At 41.4% G+C, this 25,707-nt stretch overlaps 1 protein-coding gene across 3 annotated transcripts in view; it reads left to right on the top strand.

The window, feature by feature from the left end:
* HSDL2 (hydroxysteroid dehydrogenase like 2) overlaps positions 1–25,707 on the top strand; it is a 116,558-nt gene that overhangs the window by 78,513 nt on the left and 12,338 nt on the right. For all 3 annotated transcript variants that reach the window (XM_077475336.1, XM_077475335.1, XM_077475337.1), the window contains exons 8-11: positions 13,269–13,463; positions 16,893–16,964; positions 19,794–19,916; positions 22,558–22,686. In XM_077475336.1, the coding sequence (XP_077331462.1) occupies positions 13,269–13,463; positions 16,893–16,964; positions 19,794–19,916; positions 22,558–22,686 (519 nt within the window). The remainder of the gene's footprint in view (positions 1–13,268; positions 13,464–16,892; positions 16,965–19,793; positions 19,917–22,557; positions 22,687–25,707) is intronic.

Below are 25,707 nucleotides of genomic sequence, written 5' to 3'. Positions count from 1 at the left end.
GCAAGAGGACCACTAACCAAACACTGCCATGAAGACAAAGGAACTCTCCAAACAAGTAAGGGACAATGTTGTTGAGAAGTACAGGTCAGGGTTAGGTTATAAAAAAAACTATCCAAATCTTTGATGATCCCTAGGAGCACTATCAAATCGTAACCAAATAGAAAGAACATGGCACAACAGTAAACCTGCCAAGAGACGGCCGCACACCAAAACTCACAGACCAGGCAAGGAGGACATTAATCAGAGAGGCAACACAGAGACCTAAGGTAACCCTGGAGGAGCTGCAGAGTTCCACAGCAGATACTGGAGTATCTGTACATAGGATGACAATAAGCCGTGCGCTCCATAGAGATGGGCTTTATGGCAGAGTGGCCAGAAGAAAGCCATTACTTTCAGCAAAAAACAAAATGGCATATTTTGAGTTTGCGAAAAGGCATGTGGGAGACTCCCAAAATGTATGGAGGAAGGTGCTCTGATCTGATGAGAATAAAATTGTACTTTTTGGCCAACAAAGAAAATGCTGTGTCTGGCGCAAACCAAACACATCACATCACCCATAGAACACCATCCCCATAGTGAAACATTGTGGTGGCAGCATCATGCTGTGGGGATGTTTTTCAGCAGTCGGGACTGGGAAACTGGTCAGAGTTGAATGAAAGATGAATGGTGCTAAATACAGGGATATTCTTGAGCAAAACCTGTACCACTGTGTGTGATTTGAGGCTAGGATGGAGGTTCACCTTTCAGCAGGACAATGACCCGAAAACACACTGCTAAAACACTTGAGTGGTTTAAGGGGAAACGTAAATGTGGAGTGGAATGGAATGGCCTAGTCAAAGCCCAGACCTAAATCCAATAGAAAATCTGTGGTCAGACTTAAAGATTGCTGTTCACAAGTGCAAACCATTCAACTTGAAGGAGCTGGAGCAGTTTTGCAAGGAGGAATGGGCAGAAATGGGTAGAAATCCCAGTGGTAAGATGTGGCAAGCTCATAGAGACTTATCCAAAGCAACTTGGAGCTGTGATAGCCGCAAAAGGTGGCTCTACAAAGCATTGACTTTAGGGAGGTGAATGCACATTGACTTTTCTTTCTCGTACATCACGGGACACAGACTCAGTAATTACTGGTGGGTTATAGGGTACCACTAGGTGATTGGACACTGGCACACCCTAGACATTAAGTTCAATCTTCCATATAACCCCTCCCCCTACTGGAGGTACCTCCGTTTTTTCGCCAGTGTCTTAGGTGTTGGTCACAAGTAAAGATGTGCTGTGCTGAGCTCCGCTGGAATATTCTTACTGGGGCCAGCTATGCGACTGGATCCATTCAAAGTGTCTTTTCCAGACCGAATTGGATGGTACCCGGGCCTTGTGTCCGAAGAAACAAGGTTTTACATGTAACGCTTCTCTTTTTAGAGAGCTGGACCCTGGGATCCAGTATTTGTTTTTTTTTTCAGCCATATTCCTGGCAGGGTGCTTTACAGGCCCAGAACTGCGGATCCCCCTATTCAAGGGGGCCCCAGTCTCTGAAGGTTTTTTCTTAATGGAGCCCACCGTGAGAGGTGAAGATTGGGTCTGTTATTCAGACCCTGCAGCTGGATAAGGTAAGGGAGACTCCTCCAATAATTTTTCTAATTCTAGTAGGATTTCTCCTTTTAAGTAAATGTATGCTATGCCTATAGTCGCCACTGGGGGCTGCCAAGAGCACATACCTTTTCATGCCTGATCTGTCTGCTTGAAGTCCACGGATTAGGGGGCTGAGACAGGCCTGGGCAGAGAGCGTTAATATACCCTACCACCTGCCGCCATCCACCGGCCCTTCCCTCTCTCCTCTGTCTCAGCCTCCCCTCCATGCTTGCCAGCAGGGTTAGAGCCTCTGCTCGCGTGGGAAAGCTCATTTTTAAAAATGAGCGGGGGGGCGGAAGTGGTCGGAGGAGGGGGGGGGGGGGGGCGGAGCACTAGGCTACACAGGCTTTAAAGTGTACTCTTTTTCAGATGCACACAGCCTATGGAGGGACACAGAGCTGACAGGCGCATGTGAGTGTGGGAGACAGATATTCCCAGGCAGCATTTACTTAGGCACCAGACTGAGTCTTAAGTACTACAGGGCTCAGCAGTCAGTGCATTTTTTTTGTGTGGTACCTCTACCTTTTGTTGCTTTGCAGTATGGGTAAAGAGGTACAAGTCCCCCGAAGAATAGGGGCTCTAAGGGGTCCCCTTCAGGCTCTGAGGACCCCCCCTCTGCAGCACCTCCCCCCCCCTGCAGGACCCGGGAAGGCTGGCCAGGGAGAGCCATCGGGGTCAGGGATTGCAGCTGCTTCTGGCACTTCAGCCCCTGTGTACATTACACAGGAGGTTTTTTCCTCAACCATAAACGGTTTAGAGGAAAGATTAATGGCCTTAATCGGATCTTCACTCAGTGGAAGAAAACGCACTAGGCCCCCCTCTGTCACCCAGGATCCTTAGAGTGAGGAACTCTGGGATAAAGGAGAGGAATCCCCCTCAGAGGATCGGGAGGAAATTGATGATTCCACTTCTGAGGAATCTAGTGGAGAAGCGCCCTCTTCAGCTTCTCAGGATGAGAAAATGTTGGTGCAAATTCTTGCTGGATTGGTCCGTTCCACGTTTAAGTTACCCGTACCGGAGTCAGTTAAAGAACCCACTTCTTCTCTGGGTTCACTGAAACCTCCTCAAACTGCACATGCTTTTCCTGTTCATGGTTTGCTGGAAAAGCTTATCTATTGTGAGTGGGATCACCCAGATAAACATTTTTTTCCTCCTAAAAAGTTTTCTACACTTTATCCTATGGAGGAAAAATTTGCTAAGAGGTGGGGTATACCAGCAGTTGACGCTGCCATTTCCTCCGTAAACAAAAGCCTGACTTGTCCTGTTGACAACACTCAGATGCTTAGGGATCCAACTGATAAGAAAATGGAATTCCTATTAAAAAAAAAATTCTCCTTGGCAGGTTCAGTAGCACAACCTGCAGTGGCAGCAATTGGAGTCTGTCAATATTTGAGAGACCATGTTAAACAGGTGCTTAAGGCCTTACCTGAACAGCAAGCCCGGGGGTTGGCTAACCTTCCAGCGGCTCTGTGTTTTGCTGTTGATGCTATCAGAGATTCTATCCTTCAGACCTCTTGCCTTACGCTTGGATTAGTACACATGTGTAGAATCTTGTGGCTGAAAAATTGGTCAGCCGAATCACCATGTAAGAAACTCCTGGCGGGATTTCCCTTTTGTGGTGCAAAACTGTTTGGAGAGGACTTGGACAATTATATCCAAAGGATCTCTAGTGGGAAAAGCACCCTTTTACCAGTCAGCCTCCAGGCAGTCACGATGGCCTCCTCCGTCAAGCTCTAAGGTTAAAACTGAGTCAACCCCAGGGACAAAAGAAGTCCTGGGGGAGAAGGTCTTCAAGACAAAACGCTAAGACCTCCTTATGAAGGGGCGCCCCTGCTCACTTGAGTGGGTGGAAGACTACTAAAGTTCTCAGAGCTCTGGCAGGAGGAATTTCAGGACAAATGGCTGGTCTCCATAATAACTCTAGGTTACAAACTAGAATTCCGAGAATTCCCTTCTCCTCGTTTCCGCAGACCAAATATACCCAGAGACCCAGAGAAAAAGAAGTCTCTCCTCCTAGCGTTGGAGCGACTATTGTCGCAAAAAGTTATCATGGTAGTTCCCATGCAAGAGCAGGGAATGGGGTTTTATTCAAACCTTTTCACGGTACCAAAGCCAAACGGAGATGTCAGACCCATTCTAGATCTCAAAGATCTAAACCGATTTCTAGAGATACGGGATTTTCGCATGGAATCGATCCGATCAGTAGTCTTCATCCTACAAGGAGGAGAACTTCTGGCATTAATAGACATCAAGGATGCGTACCTGCATGTACTGATTTTCCCTGCTCATCAAAAGAGCTTCGAAGTAGAAAAACGCCACTTTCAGTTCGTAGCTCTGCCTTTCGGGCTAGCTACTGCACCTCAGGTGTTTACAAAGATATTGGCCCCTCCTCTGGCCAGATTAAGGGCCCAAGGTATAATGATAATAGCATACCTAGATGACTTGCTCTTGATAGACCGGTCGGTAGCCCGCCTGGACCAAAATTTGGTCACCACAATCAACTAACTGGAACGCTATGGTTGGGTCCTCAACTTAGAGAAGTCTTCTTTAAAACCAGTAAGAAGACTAGGGTATTTGGGTCTGGTCATAGATACAGCCCAGCAGAGGGTATTCCTACCCCAAGCAAAGATCAGTGCTATAAGAGAACTGATTCAGGTAGTCAAGGCAAAGAAGGGTTCTTCTTTTCGTCTTTGTATGAGGTTGTTGGGGAAGATGGTGGCTTCATTCAGTCTCATTCAAGGCTACTGCAAAACAGTATCCTATCGGCCTGGAACAAGAAGGTTCAGGCGTTAGATTTTCCAATGCATCTGTCCCCTACAACGCGTTGGAGCCTCATCTGGTGGTTGATACCCAAAAAACTGCGGAAAGGAAAATCCTTTTTACCAGTTACCTGGACAGTGGTAACAACAGATGCCAGTCTTTTGGGTTGGGGTGCAGTCCTGGAACAGTCTTCTGTCCAAGGGAAATGGTCCAGGACCTAGAGGGCCTTACCCATCAACATTCTGGAGATCCATGCAGTGTATCTAGCCCTAAAAGCCTGGACACTCAGGTTGCAGGGTTGCCCTGTCAGGATCCAGTCCGACAATGCCACAGCAGTGGCTTATATCAATCGCCAAGGGGGCACCAAGAGTCGTGCAGCTCAGGAAGAAGTAAACCAGATCTTAATCTGGGCAGAAAGACATGTGCCATGCATATCGGCAGGCTTCATTCAGGGGGTAGAGAACTGGCAGGCGGACTACTTGAGCCACCAGCAGTTAGTGCCAGGGGAATGGTCTCTTCACCCCAATGTCTTTTTAGCCATATGCCAGAGATGGGGGGGTTCCGGATGTAAATCTCTTTGCGTCCAGGTTCAACAACAAGGTCAACAACTGTGTCAAGAATGAGGGATCCTCTTGCATGCGGGACAGATGCGTTGGTTATTCCATGGCATCAGTTCTCTCTGATTTATGCTTTCCCGCCTATTCTGCTACAGCCAAGACTGCTTTGCAGGATCAGGCAGGAACAGAAGTCTGTGCTTCTTGTGGCCCCAGCATGGCCCAGAAGAGCTTGGTATGCAGAAATAGTGAAGCTCTCCTTGGACCCTACCGTCCTGTCCAGACCTGCTATCCCAGGGACCAGTATTCCATCCTACCTTACAAACGCTAAAGAATTGTGGGCTTTCAGGCCCTGTGATATCTACCTTGATTAATGCAAGAAAGCCAGCTTCCAGAATGATTTATCATAGAGTCTGGAAAGCATATGTCTCCTGGTGTGAATCCAGGGGTTGGCACCCCAGAAAATATGTCATAGGCAGAATCCTCGAGTTTCTGCAAAATGGGTTAGAGATGAAACTGGCCTTGAGTACCATCAAGGGCCAAGTCTCGGCCTTATCGGTTCTGTTTCAACGTCCACTTGCTTCACATTCTTTGGTCCGAAGCTTTATACAAAGGGCGCCTCTGAACCCCTGGGATTTGAATTAGGTTCTGTCAGCTTTACAGAAGCAGCCTTTTGAACCGATACATCAGATTCCCTTAGTTCTGTTGACAAGGAAATTAATTTTTCTGGTGGCCATTTCTTCTGCCAGAAGAGTATCACAATTAGCGGCCCTCTCTTGTAAAGAAGCGTATCTGATAATGCACAAGGATAGACTGGTGTTACGCCCTCATCCTAGTTTTCTACCAAAGGTGGTCTCAGGTTTTCATCTAAACCAAGATATTGTTCTGCCTTCCTTTTTTCCAAATCCCTGTTCTACGGAAGAGAAGTCACTACATTCTTTGGATCTAGTGAGAGCAGTCAAAGCCTATCTGGAAGCGACTGCTCAGGTTCGCAAAACGGATGTTTTGTTCGTGTTGCCAGATGGTCCTAAGAGAGGACAGGCAGCATCAAAATCTACCGTTGCTAAATGGATTCGACAAGTAATTGTTCAAGCTTATGGTTTGAAGCAAAAGATTCCGCCTTTTCAGATCAAGGCACACTCCACTAGGGCTATTAGTGCTTCGTGGGCGGTGCATCACCAGACCTCCATGGCTCAAATCTGCAAGGCCGCAACCTGGTCATCAATCCATACATTCACCAAATTTTATAAGGTGGATGTGAGAAGGCATGAGGACTTCGCCTTTGGGCATAGTGTGCTGCAGGCAGAGGTACAGGGTCTGAGTACACCCTATGTTGTGTGATTCCCCTCCTCTCAGGTAGCATTGCTCTGGGACATCCCACCAGTAATTACTGAGTCTCTGTGTCCCGTGATGTACGGGAAAGAAAATAGGATTTTTATAACAGCTTACCTGTAAAATTCTTTTCTTTTGAGGTACTTCATGGGACACAGAGGTCCCTCCCCTCTTCTAATACATTTATATTGCTTTGCTACAAAACTGAGGTACCTCCATTAGGGGGAGGGGTTATATGGGGGATTGAACTTCCTGTCTAGGGTGTGCCTGTGTCCAATCACCTAGTGAAACCCTATAACCCACCAGTAATTACTGAGTCTCTGTGTCCCGTGATGTACCTCAAAAGTAAAGGATTTTACAGGTAAGCTGTTATAAAAATCCTATTTTTCTGTTATTTTGACCTACAGTGCCTTGCGAAAGTATTCGGCCCCCTTGAACTTTTCAACCTTTTGCCACATTTCAGGCTTCAAATATACAGATATAAAAATTTTATTTTTTTGTGAAGAATCACCAACAAGTGGGATACAATTGTGAAGTGGAACGAAATCTATTGGATTTTTGAAACTTCTTTAACTAATAAAAAAATGAAAAAGTGGGGCCTGCAAAATTATTCGGCCCCCTTGCGTTAATACTTTGTAGAGCCACCTTTTGCTGCGATTCTTGCCCATTCTTCCTTGCAAAACAGCTCGAGCTCAGTGAGGTTGGATGGAGAGCGTTTGTGAACAGCAGTTTTCAGCTCTTTCCACAGATTCTCGATTGGATTAAGGTCTGGATTTTGACTTGGCCATTCTAACACCTGGATGCGTTTATTTGTGAAACATTCCTTTGTAGATTTTGCTGTATGTTTGGGATCATTGTCTTGTTGGAAGATAAACCTCCGTCCCAGTTTCAGGTCTTTTGCAGACTCCAACAGGTTTTCATCCAGAATGGTCCTGTATTTGGCTGCATCCATCTTCCCCTCAATTTTAACCATCTTCCCTGTCCCTGCTGAAGAAAAGCAGGCCCAAACCATGATGCTGCCACCACCATGTTTGACAGTGGGGATGGTGTGTTGAGGGTGATGAACTGTGTTGCTTTTACGCCAAACATATCGTTTTGCATTGTGGGCAAAAAGTTTGATTTTGGTTTCATCTGACCAGAGCACCTTCTTCCACATGTTTGGTGTGTCTCCCAGGTGGCTTGTGGCAAACTTTAGACGAGACTTTTTATGGATATCTTTGAGAAATGACTTTCTTCTTGCCACTCTTCCATAAAGGCCAGATTTGTGCAGTGTACGACTGATTGTTGTCCTATGGACAGACTCTCCCACCTCAGGTGTAGTTCTCTGCAGTTCATCCAGAGTGATCATGGGCCTCTTGGCTGCATCTCTGATCAGTCTTCTCCTTGTCTGAGCTGAAAGTTTAGAGGGACGGCCAGGTCTTGGTAGATTTGCAGTGGTCTGATACTCCTTCCATTTCAAAATGATCGCTTGCACAGTGCTCCTTGGGATGTTTAAAGCTTGGGAAATCTTTTTGTATCCAAATCCGGCTTTAAACTTCTCCACAACAGTATTACGGACCTGTCTGGTGTGTTCCTTGGTCTTCATGATGCTCTCTGCGCTTTCAACAGAACCCTGAGACTATCACAGAGCAGGTGCATTTATACAGAGACTTGATTACACACAGGTGGATTCTATTTATCACCATCAGTCATTTAGGACAACATTGGATCATTCAGAGATCCTCGCTGAACTTCTGGAGTGAGTTTGCTGCACTGAAAGTAAAGGGGCTGAATAATTTTGCACGCACCACTTTTCAGTTTTTTATTTGCTAAAAAAGTTTAAATTATCCAATAGATTTGGTTCCACTTCACAATTGTGTCCCGCTTGTTGGTGATTCTTCACAAAAATTAAAAATGTTATATCTTTATGTTTGAAGCCTGAAATGTGGCAAAAGGTTGAAAAGTTCAAGGGGGCCGAATACTTTCGCAAGGCACTGTATTTGTTGTTTGCTTCACAAAGAAATAAAAAAATCTTGAGGGCATGTTCTGTAAATTAAATGATGCAAATCCTCAAGCAATCCATGTTAATTCCAGATTGTGAGGCAACAAAACATAAAAATGCCAAGGGGGGTGAGTACTTTTGCAACGCACTATATAGGTTACCGTTAAGCCGGGGGAACGACAGCACAAACCTTAGAAGCTATATCCTTATATCAGTGATGGCGAACCTTGGCACCGCAGATGTTTTGGAACTGCATTTCCCATGATGCTCAACTACACTGCAGAGTGCATGAGCATCATGGGAAATGTAGTTCCAAAACATCTGGGGTGCAGAGGTTCGCCATCACTGCCCTATATCATTATTGAATGGCGAGATTAAACTTTTTATTTCGAACTTATCGCTAGCCATTCACAGCCCTGTTCCTATCCCTTTTTCACACCATTCAAGTAGGGTTTGTGTCTCATAGATAGGCAAGAGACAGCACTCTTAAAACTCTGCATTTAATCCACCATGCCCGATCTGGGGTGTCCCTCTCTGCCTACAATCAATAGATGCTGAAAAAGCATTCGGTCGGGTGGATTAGAACTTTCTGAGACTGACCCTTTCACACATTGGCTTTAATTTTTATTTATTTTTTGTAGCGAAAATGTCACCGCTGCATACTACACCAAACGTTCGGGTCAGGGCAAGTGATTTTTTATCTTCCAGCTTCCCTGTTGCAAATGAAACACATCAGGGGTGTCTCCTGTCTCCATTATTATATGTGATGACAATAGAGCACCTGGCCATTGCTCTTAGAAATAATCCTAACGTTAAAGGCCTTTAACATGGACCCCGAAAATATAAGTCCTTTATGCTGATGACTTGCTGCTTTATGTTTTCTCTCCAGAAACAGGCCTCCTAGCCATCTTAAATGAATTTGAGACATTTGGAGCTTTAAGTCATTTTGGAGTAAATCTTCACAAGAATTAATTTTTCAGTATCTCTTTGTTGGCTACAACAGTGATTTTACTAAATTTTATGCCACTACTTAATTCTATCAATTCTGATTTACAAAACTTGGTCTGCTTCGTGATGTGCGGCTTATGGACCCTTTACTTTGACAGACTTCCTAGTGTACTGCCCATGTACCTTGGGGGGTCTAGAGAACCTGGCAAAGACCCAGTCTATCCTATCACAAGTTTAGATTTGCCCGTATATACAAGTGCATGGTGAATTACTGGTAACTTTACAATTAAGAAGTGTCCCTGTGCACTTAAATAAATTGGTACAGCCAGTTGCAGTAAAAATGTGGATGTGTTCTGAGTGTTTTATGGAATCTTAATAATATATATGGGGAATTCAACTTAAGATCACAGTGTTTTTTTTTTTTTTTTTTTTTGTGCCTCCAACCTTACGGTAAAATTGTGAATCTTGTTCAGATAATCAGTACATACCACAATAATCTCCTGAGTTCGTCAATCTATGGGGAATTCTTACCAATGTATAAATATCTCTCAGTAAAATTAATAACTAACTTGACTTTATTCATTTACAAGTATAGTTACACAATTTCATACAGAGCCGGGATTTCTAGTGATTATTTCAAACACATTATTAAAAACATCAACACGGCAATAAAACACTTTTTCTTAATATATTACAATTAACTCAGGGCCAAATGGTTCTGTTCGAAAAATATTTGCGGTAATCATGCCTTGCATTCAAGAACACAATATCCCATGTCGCTCGGGGGAAACAGTCCTCTGAATTTCTCTGGCCGGAAGGAATCCAAAGTATGTCTCGTGGAGTCAACAGATAGATATTGTCAATTTGAAAGAAATTTTAGTCCAACAGAACTACTAAATTGAATGGGGCGATAAATAATTTCCTTGGTACCACAGTAATTGAAATTGTTGTAATACAGGTCTATTTTTAAATTCCCCCACACACGGCTTCAACACACCCAGCCTAGACAATCAATATGAAAAAATTATTAATTACAAAACTACCCTACACCCTGTACATGATAAGGTTAAAAGATAAACTGTAAAATACAATCCCTACTATTTTGAGAGAAACGGTTTAATTAATATTTGTATGGTCTGTATATTGCCAACAGTTTAAAAGGGGAAGATATCTGACAAATTATAAGTACTTTGAGTAGTTCCAGTAACAAGGTCCAGCAAGATAAGGAGTGATCAATGGTCAGCAGGCTTCTTGATCATCTAGGGCAGTGATGGTGAACCTTGGCACCCCAGATGTTTCCCATGATTCTCGTGCACTCTGCAGTGTAGTGGAGCATCATGGGAAATGTTGTTCCAAAACATCTGGGGTGCCAAGGTTCTCCATCACTGGTCTAGGGGGTGTATCCAGCGTGTGGGTATGAGATCCTCTCTCTATGGCCCTTGCATACTTTATACCATCTGGGACAATAAGTTCATAAAATTATCATGAGCATTACCATAAGGTTTGGCTTATTCTCCATTGGTTGGAGAACTCTAATGATTTACCTGGTGAGCTAAGGTAATATCTTCAGCCACTAGGTGTGTCTGAGGGCAGAAAGATTTGTTATGAATTATTTATTTAAAAAAAATGTCCTCTTTCATAATAGGCATCTACCTATATATTGGGGCTGATGCACATATATCTATATTATTCAGGGACCTCGGCAACCGGCACAATATACAATGCACTGTATAATTCTAATTAATCTATATCGCACAAAATGGATGTTTATATGGATAAATGCATAACGCCTGCATATCCTATGAAGACCTATTTATCTTGGAACAACACATGATATATGGGTATCTTTATGTAGATGTGGTCACGATTTCTATGTTTTTACAACAGTGATGGGTATCTTAATACAATTCTTAATTTGTTCTATATCAAAATATTATTTTTCTACCTTATGACAGATTACTTCTTGGGTCAGTGGATACTAAAATCATGGTTGTATCTGTGACCTAGAATTGAATATAGAATTTGATTTACTTATAATCACATATATTTAAAATACCACATGTATACAGGATTTAAATGTTTTCCTAAAGCATCTGAAATGAACCTTGGACAGGCTCAATGAAGATTTAGGTGAGGGTTTAGCTGTAGAAACAATTCCTCCTTTTAGGTATTTTTAGACACATATTCATTATAGACTGTTCAGATATTAGTGACTGAAGTCCTTCTGGTGTATCATTTACCTCGCATCTCAGTAATTGTCTGAGGGAAAGCTGAGTCAACGTTGGGTTCTTACTAGGGGTGCGCTCTCACCCTTTGAAACAATGGGGTTATTTACCCTAGCTTTTCCTTTAATCAAAGGCTTTGTTATTTGGATCTTAAAACTCAGATTTGACCATTGTCAGCTGGTTTCATGTAAGGTGGCACCATTGTTCAGTTGACTCTGATTGAACATAAGTTTTGTATCTTGACCTCAGCTCTCCACTGGATAGTATAATTTAATCAGCCTGTTCTGTTTGGGGGGGGCTCTCTCCTGGAGTGATGACGACTCAGATGAAGGCTACATGAAAAATATAATCTTTTGATGGATCTCGGCCATGACGGATGTAATCCCGAAAATCATTCAGAAAGAAAAAACGTTTTTGAAGAATCAATCTTTCAAAGCACTGGGTAATAACGCGTGTGGAGTAAAAAAAAAATCATGATTGCTACCACAATATAACACATCTCAAGAGTAGAATATTATGGTGCTGATTCAGTATGCTCATTAGCGACTACAACGGTTCTTGTCCTACACTCCTGAATTTCCTTCAGAATCAATTCCTTTAAATAATTTCCACAGTATTGACATGTAAAAAAAAGAGAGGGGGGGGGGGGTCTTTATACCTGGGTACTAAGTTACTATTTTGTTGTAATAAAGTCACTTTCAGAGTGTTGTAGTTTTAATTTGGGGTGGGGGGGTTGTTTATTATATGTCCTGAAAAAGTACACTTTTTTTTTTTTTGTTTTTGTTTGCATTGTTTACTCTGGACCAGTAGTGGTAAGTACACATCCCAGCTCACTAAATACATTTCAGAATTCATAAGGGACAATGATTTTAAATAAATAAATAGCAGAATCCTTACAGCACTCCAGCAAAAAAAGTAAGATATAAATGAATCGCCCATCAAAATAAAATAAGAAATCCAGCCTTTGCTGCAATGTTTTATCTTTATGTTGTAGATCCCCCTCTCCCCCCCCCCCCCCCCCCAAATACTTTTGTTCTGCCAGTAACAAGGGGTTGAACAAGTGGGTTGAATGAGCAAATTGGACTTGATTTCTCAATCCACACATACGTACATAGTTGTACCCATAATTCCATGCTGCAGCTTTCGTGTGATACTGCAGTTGTCTTACATCAGCTCTAAGACCAAGAGTTGAGCAACCACATTATTGTTCACAGTCACTGCATCTTGATCTGCTCCTCCAGTTCTCACTGGACCGCCAGGCTGGGAAGAGGCAGGCAGTGGCAGCTTTGGCTCTCAGCCGCACCCTGAAAGTCAAAGCCAGCTGTGAATCAGGCAGCTACGTGGGGTTTTTTTTCAGCAGCAATTCATCACCAACCTTATATTGGCAGAATAGAAATTATCTTCATAGTGGGTTTGAGGGAAAGAAGGTGGATCAGTTGTCTCTAAACATACCATTGTCTTTTGAATGTGGTATCGCAATACTCTTCCATTGTTGGAAATGGCAATACAACATGTAAGTTGTTTTTTTTTTTACGTTTTTCTCATATGTTTAACATAATACTAAAGGCTTGTTTTTTGTTTGTTTTTTTTGTTTAAAAATAACAAACCTGTTATACTTACCTGCTCTATGTTATGGTTTTGCACAGAACAGCTCCAATCCTCCCTTTAAAGGGGTTAAAGGAACATATTTTACAGCACATGAACAAGACCGGTGTCTGAAAAAAGGTCAATAGATAGTTGGTTGAAATGGAAAATGGGTAGTAAACAGCCCTATGATAGAGCAGTAGACTCTAGGTCAGTTGCTTTACATTGTTCTCACAGATGTTTCACTTTCCTTTATAGGTATACATACAGCTGCTATGGATATGCTAGGAGGATCTGGGGTGGAGAAGCAATGCAGAACTGCTGACATCATGGCCGACGCTGCATACTCTATTTTAACAAAACCTAAGAGCTACACTGGAAATTTTGTAATTGATGAAGAACTATTAAGGACGGAAGGAATAAAAGATTTTGATGTCTATGCAGTGTCTCCAGGTAGTAATGTTTAAACTGTTAAAAAATATGTGACAAATATAATTAATTTTTTATAAATTCCATCTCCTTGACTTAATGCCAAAACAGCTACTATATGCATAAAAATGTTTTAGAGGATTACTTATGAATTGGTCTGCCAAGATCAAAATTAACCTGCACTGTACTGACCTTTAAGGGTCTATTCAAACTTTGTAGTTCTGGGATGTTATGTTGCGCATTAATGTGTGTGGTGTTAAAGTGATTGTAAAGGTTGTTTTTTTCCCTATAAAAATAACAAACATGTTATAATTACCTGCTCTGTTGCAGTGAATTTGCATAGAGAAGCCCAGATCCTCCTCTTCTCAGGTCCCACTTTTGTGCTCCTGGCCCCTCCCTCCTGTTCAGTTTCTCCACAGCAAGCAGCTTGCTATGGGGGCACCTGAGCCAAGTCGCAGCTTCCTGTGTCCATTCAGACGATAAGCCCCCATTTTCCCCGATTGGCTACATGACTTTGACAGCAGCCAGGCTCACCCAATCAGGATGGAGAATCTCGGATGGCTGAGACACATGTGGACATCGCTGGACGGAGAGGGGCCTCAGGTAAGTGTGAGGGGGGTTGCTGCACGCAGAAGGCTTTTTATCTTAATGCATAAAATGCATTAAGATAAAATAACCTACCTTTACAACCACTAAGACATGAATGGGCTGCCAACACACCAGAACAGACAAAAAAAGGACATGGAGCATTCTTTGCAGTGCAGCACACCATAACAAATTAAATTTTTACTGTGCATTGTGGTGTGCTACAGCCCATCGTTGGGTTAGTACACTTGGGCGCTATTGGGCATGCAATGATCATGTTATCACAACTCGAGTATGAATGGACCCTTAATTTTTATAGAATTGAACACTATTGCAAAAGGCAGCCTTTTGCCTGCCCCTCTTTTACAAAACAAACTTAGCACACCAGTTATACAGGTCAGTAAACTGAGTGTAAGTGAGCCAACATCCATTACGAATGCGTTAAGAAAAAAGTGTTTAAAAATACCTTGATTGAAGCACTTCCATCCTCTATCAATTAATGGGTAAAGATTTCTGGTGGGTTCTGGTTTATCTGCTCTGAAGCTTTTATTTTTTATTTTTTTTTTATAGGCAGCATCTGCCATAAGACAGATAAAGCATAGAGGCTGTCAAGAAATATTTTTAAAGCAGACCTATTAGTAAATTTACAAGCCTGTATAAAAAAAAAATCCTAACATCTTTTGATTAAAGTCCAGTCACAAGTTACAGAATCATTTTTCAAAAAGCCATACCCTTCATAATTAAAAATAATTGCTGAGACCTAGCCTGGCCCAGCATCCTAGTCCAAGAAGATGATGCTATGCCGTGGTGATGCTTGAGCAAAGATGATACTAGGAAGAAAGAATAACATAGCATTGTCTAGGCAGTACCATTTATTAAGGATGAGACTGATGTTTGAGTCGAACGTAAGTTCGACTCGAACAGCGGGTGTTCGGCAAACATTATGCAGTGTCCGCGACAAATTTGAAAGCCGTGGAACACTGTTGAAGTCTATGGGACATTAACATGAGAAACATAAGTGCTCATTCTAAAGGCTTATATGAAATTTATTGCCATAAAAAGTGTTTGGGGACCTGGGTCCTGCCCCAGGGGACATGTATCAATGAAAAAAAAGTTTTAAAAACTGCAGTTTTTTCAGAAGCAGTGATTTTAATAATGCTTAAAGTGAAACAATAAAAGTGAAATATTCCTTTAAATATCTTGCCTGGAGGATGTCTATAGTATGCCTGTAAAGTGGCTCAGTTTTCCCGTGTTTAGAACAATACCACAGCAAAATGACATTTCTAAAGACAAAAAGTAATTTAAAACTGCTCACGGCTGTAATGAATTGTCGGGTCTCTGCAATATAGATAAAACTCACCCATTTTTGGCACCAGGTGGCCCCGCCGTCAGCTATATAACAGCTGACACCGAGAAGAAGTAGATCTAGGCATGAGTCTCCCATGGAGGCGGTGTTTTTTTTTTTTTTGTGGCTCGTCAGCAGCGTAAGATGGATTTACATTGTGGGACGTTTTTTAAATATTTTTAATAAGGGACTTGTCCCAAAGTGTCTCCTGTCTTTTTTACTATTTTTGACACTTTCTTTTTTTTTTTTGGGTGAAATGGTAGGGCTACAATGTACCCGTTATCCATTCACATGGGGGGGAGAGCCGGAATCTGGGGGTCCTCTTGTTAAGGGGGCTTCCATATTCCGATAAGCCCCCTGCCCGCAGACCCCCACAACCACCGGGCAAGGGTTGTGGGGATGAGGCCCTTGTCCCGATCAACATCCCTCTTTTCCTGCGGCCTGTCCGGTTGCGTGCTCAGATAAGGGTGTGGTAATGAGTTTTATCTATATTGCCGAGACCCGACAATTCATTACAGCCGCAAGCAGTTTTAAATTCGTTTTTTCCTTTAGAACAGTACCACAGCAAAATTACATTTCTAAACATAGGAAAACTGCGCCACTTTAGAGGCATACTATAAACACCCCGCAGACACGATATTTAAAGGAATATTTCATTTTTATTGTTTCACTTTAAGCATTATTAAAATTGCTGCTCCAGAGAAAACATCACTTTTTAAAACTTTTTTTGCATTGATACATGCATTGATACATGTCCCCTGGACCAGGGGACCAGGGTCCCCAAACACTTTTTATGACAATAACTTGCATATAAGCCTTTAAAATGAGCACTTTCGCTTTAATGGTGTTTGCATGTTTATCCAAATTTTTTGCCTGTTCTGGTGCAACCCGAACTGGGGGGTGTTCGGATCATTCTTACCATTTATCTTGAATTATACTAAATACCTGTAAGTGTTACATGTACACATGCAATTAACATATAAAAATATATTCAACATTGGGTCAGATTCTCAGTAGGTTGGTGAACAGGGAGCGGAAGTTAGGCTTTCTTTCAAATGAAGGTATTTTGACATAGAATAGTTCACCCATTCATAAATTGCATGTAGACCTCCCGCAGTTCAAACACCTAGTCTGTAAAAATATGAAAAATCCAGTGTTTCTCAGCTCACAGCTGGTGTGTTTCAATCTTTTTAAAGTCTAATTTTGAATGATCTGCCTGGAGTTGAAATTACGTGTTATGACACGCTTGTAGGTTAGATCTTTGTGGATCGTATTGATCTTGATTAATCAGACAGATTACCAGTGGGACTGATTTTTTTTTTTTTTTTTTGTCCACCTATTTCTGTTCTGAAGTTTGATTAAAGACAATACAAATGACCAGCTTCAACAACTTTGAAATATCTTCTGAATAGTTCTTTCAAACTACAGCATTAAATTGTAGTGTGTCAATTTTAACTGTACATTATAGGATAGACTGACTAGATGGATGGATAGAGTATAATGTTTTCACATTTTTCTCTTAGGGCATCCTTTGCTTCCTGACTTTTTCTTAGATGAAAGCCCAGATGTTGTCACCAGTAAATTGGAGGAGCTGGGTAAGTAATTGCTTTCTGAAAGGTTATTTTGACTAATAAAAAAATGACCTTCTTAAAAAATAAACAAATGTATTGCAGAGTGCAATCACACAACGATATACAGTATCTGTGTAATAAAACACAGAAAACCACTAGTGATAACGTCAGGGAAATTGCAGTTTTACTGCAGCCAAAGCTGCACTCACTGCCCAAAGGTAGAAGTGGCTTTTAAGGGTTTTAGTAATGTGCAACTCTACTGCTGAAACACAATACATTAGATTTTTTTTTTTACCTGTCTGAAATGGTCCTATCCCCCACCTCTCTTTGTTCATCTTTGTTAAAAATATAGTGACCAATCCTAGATACATTGTAGACCTGTGCTTAAAGGCTGTACTTCTGCGCATCTGTGACCCATTTTCAACAGACAGGGAGCTGAAGCCCTCTGACGGCTGATCCAGGCTCAGACAGAATCGCAACCGTATGGCCCCCCACAGCTTAGTGCTCCGGTGACCGCCGGGGGGCAGAGCAGAGGGCCAATGACTGACAGTCACCAGCTCTCTGCTCTGGGAGCTCTGTTAGAGCCAGAGGGGGATAAATAAAGAATTGGCCCAATGCTGTATCCACCTAGGTAAATATGATTACAAAAAAAAAAAAAAAGATTCCCATACTTCTCTTTTAATGTCACGGTCTGCCCAGATGACATGCCATTGCTACAGCTTTTAATGCCTTGTTCTTCATAAGCAGTAACACCATACATAAGGAATTAATGGGCATCCACAGAGGCACACAGGATAAGACTCATTTGTTGTGTCTGAAAGGTGCTTACACATGCAAGGGAGAAAGCTGTAATGAAGTATGTAATCATTGATGTACTTCTTGGTAGGCCATAGCATTCAGCATAGGAAAAAATTTATTTTGGAATCTGTAGACCAGTAGTGGTGCATTGCATTGTTAGGCAACCCATTCAAAAAATAAATGGGTTGAAACACCTGAAGAATTTACAGCGTACCACAACACACACTGAAGAGAAAGTGAGATTAAAATAAGCCCCACCAAACCAGCCTTTCTGAATCAGAAACAATTCAAATTAGTTCTTACACTCCTGATAGCCGCAAAGCAGACTATAGCCAATGTGTGGAAAACAGATGTGGTGAATATTGCAGAAACCAAACGTAGAATGAATCAATCTTTCATCCATGCTAAAATGGACGCTATAGATAAAAACCAGATGACAAAGTTTGATATCATATGGAAACCTTGGATTAAATATTATACGTCAGATAATATTGACAACCGAGTTTTATTGTTATGGTGATTAAGATTTTTTATAGAATTACAACATTAGCTGATACATAAAACCTCCTCCAGAGAATTATTCCCTCCCCTTCCCCTCCTATATACCTTTTATGTTCTTCCCTTACTATATAGTACTTACTATAAACATACTTTAGAAGTTATGGTCAAAACTTTAAAATCATATATTTTCTTTTAGACATATTTATATTTTCTTGGGATTAAAATGTTTAAAACTCAGCTAGAATGTTTTCAAATTCTAAAATACATAAGGCCATTTATTGTCATTCCCACAAGAATATCTTGAAATTCTTCTTTGCTTTGTATCATCCGTACTTCAATATGTCTACTTTTTATTTCTGGTATCACATAATTTGTCTTATATTCTGTACATGTAATTTATTTTAACATAAAATAAAAAACTTTTGAACGAGAAAATAAGCCCCACCACTGGTGTTAGTAGTAATCCTCAGCATTCGTGTCAGTGGCTGCAATCAAAAAAGCCAGCTTTGTTATCAGTGGCCACAGTAATAACTCCATCCCTGCAGTTGAGTTATGAAAAAATAACCCCCTGCTTTGGTGAGGGTGGCAGAAATAACAATCGACAGCACTGATGTCGCTGGCAGCAGTAACCTCTAGCATAGGTGTCAGTGGACACAATAAAACAAAAAAAAACGTATTGGTGTCAGTGGAGGTAGTAATGACCCCCAGCATTAGTGTCATTGGATAAAATGATGACCCCCCCCCCAGCATTGGTGTCAGTGGCTGCACCATGATAATAACTCCCAGTAATGGTGTCTGTGGTCATAATAACACTCCCAGCATTGATGGTAATGGACACAAAGATAACCCCCAGCACTGATGTCAGTGAATGCAATAATAACCCCCAAAATTGGTATCTGTGACTGCAACAATATCCCCCAGCACTGGGGTCAGAGACAGCAAAAATAAACCCCAGATTGGTATCAGTACTATTAAACCCCCTCCCCCCACATTGGGGGTCAGTTACAAGGCTGTTCGCTTCCCCCCTAACCCACTGCACTGATGCTCAGTTGCAGTGCTATTTAATTTATTCCCGCCCAGCCACTGCACATATATGTCCGGGTGGGTGCTTCGCTGTTCTGAGTGGACATTCAGAAATTCCCCTCAATACGAGGCCGCGCAGCTGCGCGATCCCGATGAAATTACAGCATTTATTTCAGTGCTCAGTACTGCCATTCTGGTGCCTAACAGGAGGCATATTCAGTCCAGCAAATGGCAGACACCATGTAGGGCACCAAGGCTGGAGAAAGACTATAGCATTTTCAAATAAATGTATTATTTAAAGGTTTAAAACCCAAGAACAGATTTCCGTTACAAATCCTTCATTATTTGTTACTTGTCATACTTTATAGCAGAAGGTATTTTAAGAATATTTTGATAAGTTCTGTGAGTTCCATCTTCATTTGTAGATCTGGCTTGTAGGAAAAAGCATAAATTACATTTTATAATTTGCATAAAGCCACATAATTACATTGATTTTCATATATCATATTGTTGTGTCTTCTGCATTTAAAGGTGGGGAAAAACCAACATCAAAAGTCCAAAGTCCAGTGGAGGATACATTTAAAGCCATTGGAAAATCAATTAATGAAGAAGCTGTAAAGTCTGTTCAAGGCATCTATCAATTTTTACTTTCAGGTAGGAAGTTCTATTTGTTGTCACTAAGTAGCTGTACATGAGGGCAGACAGTACAGTTACAATAAAATTCAATACTGGAGGAGTAAGAGGGCCCTGCTCGTTAGAGCTTACAAGGGAGCAAGGGAGGGTCAAGTGAATTGAATGTTATTAAAAATTACCTTTCTTTTTCAATCTGCAGTGCTGTAATTTTCTGTAATATGCAATGCAATATGGTTCCTCTTTTTAGGGCACACAAGCGCAATATTACCCAATTTTCTGATAAAATATAAAAGATGCGGTGGTGCTGAGTAGCTGCACATGTCAAGCCTTAAAGAGGTTGTAAACCTCCAAAAAAAAGTTCAAAAAGCAACCTGTAAGACAAGCATAATGAGCTAGTATGCATCGCATACTAGCTCATTATGAAATACAGTGGGGCAAAAAAGTATTTAGTCAGCCACCAATTGTGCAAGTTCTCCCACTTAAAAACCTGTAATTGTGATCATAGGTATACCTCAACTATGAGAGACAAAATGTGGAAACAAATCCAGACAATCACATTGTCTGATTTTTGAAAGAATTTATTTGCAAATTATGGTGGAAAATAAGTATTTGGTCACCTACAAACAAGCAAGATTTCTGGCTCTCACAGACCTGTATTTTCTTCGAGGCTGCTCTGTCCTCCACTCATTACCTGTATTAATGGCACCTGTTTGAGGTTGTGGACAGGTGTCTTTTATACTGAGCAGCTTGGTGTGAAGAAATCAACTTGCGGGAGAAATAATTAGAAAATGGAAGACATACAAGACCACTGATAATCTCCCTTGATCTGGGGCTCCATGCAAGATCTCACCCCGTGGGGTCAAAATGATCAAAGAACGGTGAGTAAAAATTCCAGAACCACGGGGGGGGGGGGGGGGGACCTAGTGAATGACCTGCTGGGAGCAACATAACAAAGGCTACCATCAGTAACATACTACGCCGCCAGGGACTCAGATCCTGCAGTGCCAGACGTGTCTCTCTGATTAAGCCAGTACATGTCCGGAGCAGCGATGACATCACTCCCGAGCACCGGTGCCAACGGTCACAGCGCGGGTCCTGAAGAAATGGTCCGCGTGGGCTGTTCCTTCAGAGCGCTTGCCGCTGTCATTGGCGCAAGCGCTCTGAAGGAACAGCCCGCGCGGACCATTTCTTCAGGACCCGTGCTGTGACCGTCGGCACAGGTGCGCGGGAGTGATGTCATCGCTGCTCCGGCCAATCACAGCACTGGACTATATACTATAGGCTTACTTGTAGGTACGATTAAAGAGGAAGTCTTTACTTCCTCTTTAAAATTGTCATGAACGCCAACGAACTTTGGTACCCTAAATTTTGTGTAGGCAACCCTTTAAAGGCTTCTACAAATCAATTAATTTAACATTAACCAGGAATATTGGGTCTAGAATTATTGCTGCCTGGTAGAGCTGCACAATTCTGGATAAAATGAGAATAAAGATTTTTTTTGCTTAGAATAAAGATCACGATTCTTGGTGTAACATCATCTTTCACATTATACAAAAACATACGGGCTAACTTTACAGTTTAATTTTTCTTTTTTTAAATTTATTGAAGTGTATTTTTTCCCCAAAAATTACATTTGAAAGACCGCTGCGCAAATACAGTGTCATAAAATATTGCAATGATCGCCATTTTATCTTCTATGGTCGCTGCTAATATATATATATATATATATATATATATATATATATATATATATATATATATATATATATATATATATATATATAAAATATTAATGTTTGGGGGTTCCAAGTATTTTTCTAGTAAAAAATACTGATTGTAACTTGTAAACAACAAGTGTCAGAAAAAGGCTTAGTCTTTAAGTTGATAAAAATGACCTCATTTGCAGACCGAAGGTCATCCCTTTGATCTGTAATTGAACAGAATGATACAATGTTTCTTTTTTATCTCGCTTTCAGCACTGAGAAAGGTTGTTGATATTGCCGGCTGCTTTTTTTTTGACAGCTGTGAGCCAGGAAACTATTCTTGCTACATGAATCGTGGAAATGCTGGATTAAGATCTTGTGGGGGGTTGAATCGGGATCTCGTTTTTTTTTTTTTTTTTAACAATTGATCGTGCAGCTATACTGCCTGGCATGCGCAGCAACATAACGTGTAGCACTATCAATGTTTTTGTGTTAATGCATACATTTGTGTGTGAGAGTGGGGGAGGGCTCAAATGTTTAGAAGTGTTGTCTTGCCTGCCGATCTTTTAAAGCTAATGGAGTGGCCACAGTGGCTGGGGAAAGTGACAGCCAGACACAGAAGTCATGTTTTACATGTCATTTCTGGGTTCTTACTAGGCAGGGGAGATCATCGAATGGTACCCAGTGGCACCTGCGAAGCCAGTCCTGGGTCTGCTGATGGGAATGGGCGACACGATAAAAGCTATTTCTTTTCTTTGGATTGACCCTTCTTTCCCATGTTTATATTTATATAGTAGTATAGTATATTTGTAATTTTCTTTGATAACCCAAAGACTAAAATTGAAGGTGTTTCATTTCCTAATTCCTTTTATTTATGCAGAAGTGATATGTGAAAGAACTCTTCTCGTGAACTCGGCTTAAGTTATCCATTTATGTTTTGTGACCTGCTTTAATTTCAGGTGCAGAACCAGGCACGTGGTATATGGACCTTAAAAATGACAAGGGTGCAGTTGGAAAAGGGGAACCATCTGTAAAAGCTGATGTGGTGATGAGTTTGGACAGCGAAGACTTTGTGAAAATGTTTACAGGTTAGTAAAAATTATTTTAAAAAAAGACACACATTATGAGCCCCATGTGTAAAGCTGTGGTTAAAGAAAGTTGCATCCACTTCAACGTGTGTGAGAATTCATAGATTCAAGCAGTTTCCCTTTCTCAAGTTTCTGGACATCAGGGCCAACGAATATACTGTGGCACAATGGCACCGCTGTGTGTGTGTGTGTGTGTGTGTGTGTGTGTGTATGTATGTATATATATATATATTATATATTACGGGGACCCAATGCGCACTGCCGGCGGTCACGAGTGCCAGCGCGGGGATTTGTGTGTGTAAACGCACAAATCCCGGTGCTGTCAGAGAAGAGGAGACGTAATTTGTTCCTAGTAAATAGGAACAGCAAATTGTCTCCTCTCCTACTCAGTCCTATCCCCATACAGTTAGAACACACATTTAACTCCTTGATCGCCCCCTAGTGTTAACCCCTTCCCTACCCGTGTCATTTACACAGTAATCAGTGCGTTTTTATAGCACTGATCGCTGTATAAATGTCAGTGGTCCTAAAAATGTGTCAAAAGTGTCTGCAGCAATGTCGCAATACTGCTAAAAATCGCAGATCACCGCCATTACTAGTAGAAAAAATAAAAATGCCATAAATCTTTCCGATAGTTTGTAGACGCTATAACTTTTGCGCAAACCAATCAATATACGCTTATTGCGATTTTTTTTTTTTTTTTTTTTTACCAAAAATATGTAGAAGAATATGTACATTGGCCTAAACTGATGAAGAAATGTTTTTAACTACTCAGAAGTAGAGAGCTCCCACCCGGCCGTATATGTACATTGGCCGGGTGGGAGCTCTCTACTTCTGAGTGGATGTTCCTGAACGTTCATCAGAAGTAGGGGGATCACGTGCGCGCAGCGGCACGATCCCGATGCGCCCGTGTCACCCGGACACAGCGCATCTCGGATTCAGCAGGAGGGCTCTGTGATTGGCCCTCCTGATCACATGACGGCCATGTCCAATCACGGCCGTCATATGATGTAAACAAACAGCCGGTTGCTAAGCAATCGGCTCCTCCTCTCCTCACACGGAAGTCATCGCCGAGGAGAGCAGATCGCTGCAGCTGGCTGATGATCAGTGAGTATGAGCTGTTTTTTACAGCTTTTTACTCACTGATCACCAGTCTAGTGTAAACACACAACACACCACACAATATAAACACAATGTCCCCACATATGTCCCCAAAACACACATGTCCCCAAATAATAAAAACACATGTCCCTAATAATAAAAACATGACCACCACATATGTCCCACTAAAATCACATGTCCCAATGATTTATCTGTACACATATGTGCGTGATCACCTGCACACATATGTACATGATCATTTGCGTACATATGTCCGTGATCACACAAGCCAATTATTATACACTTAACCAAATTTTTTTTACCAAAGACATTTAGCAGAATACATTTTGGCTTAAATTTATGGCAAAATTCGATTTTATTGGATTTCTTTTAAAATAGGAAGAAGAAAATATAGTTTTTTTTTCCAAATATCCACTCTTTTTTCGCTTGTATCACAAAAAATTTAAAACGAAGTTGTTAATAAATAACACCAAACTAAAGCTCTATTTGTGCAAACAAAATGATAACAATTTAATCTGGGTACAGCGTAGCATGACCGCGCAATTGTCATTGAAATTGCGAGAGCGATGAAAGCTGAAAATTGGGCTGAGAAGAAAGGGGGCGAAAGTGCCCTGTGTTGTAGTGGTTAAAAACACGTTTGGGGATATTTATCATAGCAAAAAGTAAAAAAGAATGGGTTTTTTTTTCAAAGCGCAAAAAATAAAAAACCGCAGAGGTGATCAAATCGCACCAAAAGAAAGCTCTATTTGTGGGGAAAAAAGGATGCAAATTTTGTATGAGTACAGCATTGCATGACCGCGCAAGTACCAGTTAAAGACAAACATTGTTTTTTTATTTTTGCTATAATAAATATCCCCCCAAAAAATATAAAAAACACTTTTTTTTTTCCCCTCAGTTTAGGATAAGTGTTCTACATATTTTTGGTAAAAAAAAATCGCAATAAGCTTTTTGATGATTGCTTTGTGCAAACGTTATAGCATCTACAAAATAATGAATAGTTTTATGGCATTTTTATAAAAAAATTTTTTTGTAGTAATGGTGGTGATCAACGATTTTTATCGTGACTGCAACATTATGACGGACAAATCGGACACTTTTGGCTCTTTTTTGGGACCATTCACATTTATACAGCGATCAGTACGATTAAAAATGCATTGATTACTTTGTAAATGTGACTGTCAATGAAGGGGTTAACCACTAGGGGGCACTGTAGGGGTTAAGTGTGTCCTATGGAGTGAGTCTAACTGGGGGGGGGGGGAGCAGGGAGCTGTGATCAGTGGCAGTGTCACTAGGCAGAATGGGGAAATGCTTGTTTACATCAGCATTTCCCCGTTCTTCCTCTCTGTGAGGCGATCGCAGGTATGCCCGCGGACATAGAGTCCATGGGACCCGCAATCACACTCACGGAGCTCGCGGTGAGCACGTGCCCGCAAGCCGCTTCTTAAAGGGCATCGTACAGGTACTTTAATATACCTGTTCGTGCCCTTCTGCCGACGTATATCGGCGTGAGCCAGTTGGCAAGCGGTTAAACACAAAATCAAAAATGCAATCTGTTGCAGCTTACCAATCCTTAGACGTGCTGGCTACATTTGTTTTCTTTTTCTCTGTTTTCACCTGATAATCTGACAAGTAACATACATACTTCCTGTATTAGAGTGTTCCCACTTTGGATAAAGCACAGGGGCACATTTGGACAGCAGCATTGTTTATCTGGGGGGAGGGGAGTGTTACACATGCTAGCAGATTTAGATACATTAACAAACTGAAGCCAAAATAGCTAACACTTTGTAAGCAGTTCCAGCGAACAGTTTTTTACCATTTTTTAGATAAAGGTTTTACATAAAAGCTGACTATTGTAAACACCCCTGACAGTGTTAAATGTCTTGTCTTATACTAACT

This window comes from Lithobates pipiens, unplaced genomic scaffold (assembly GCF_037356315.1).
Source record: "Lithobates pipiens isolate NorthernLeopardFrog02 unplaced genomic scaffold, aLitPip1_a1.2 Scaffold_13, whole genome shotgun sequence".
Lineage (NCBI taxonomy): Eukaryota > Metazoa > Chordata > Amphibia > Anura > Ranidae > Lithobates > Lithobates pipiens.
The sequence above is the reverse complement of the archived record's forward strand: the minus strand, read 5'-3'. Positions and strand labels throughout refer to the sequence as shown.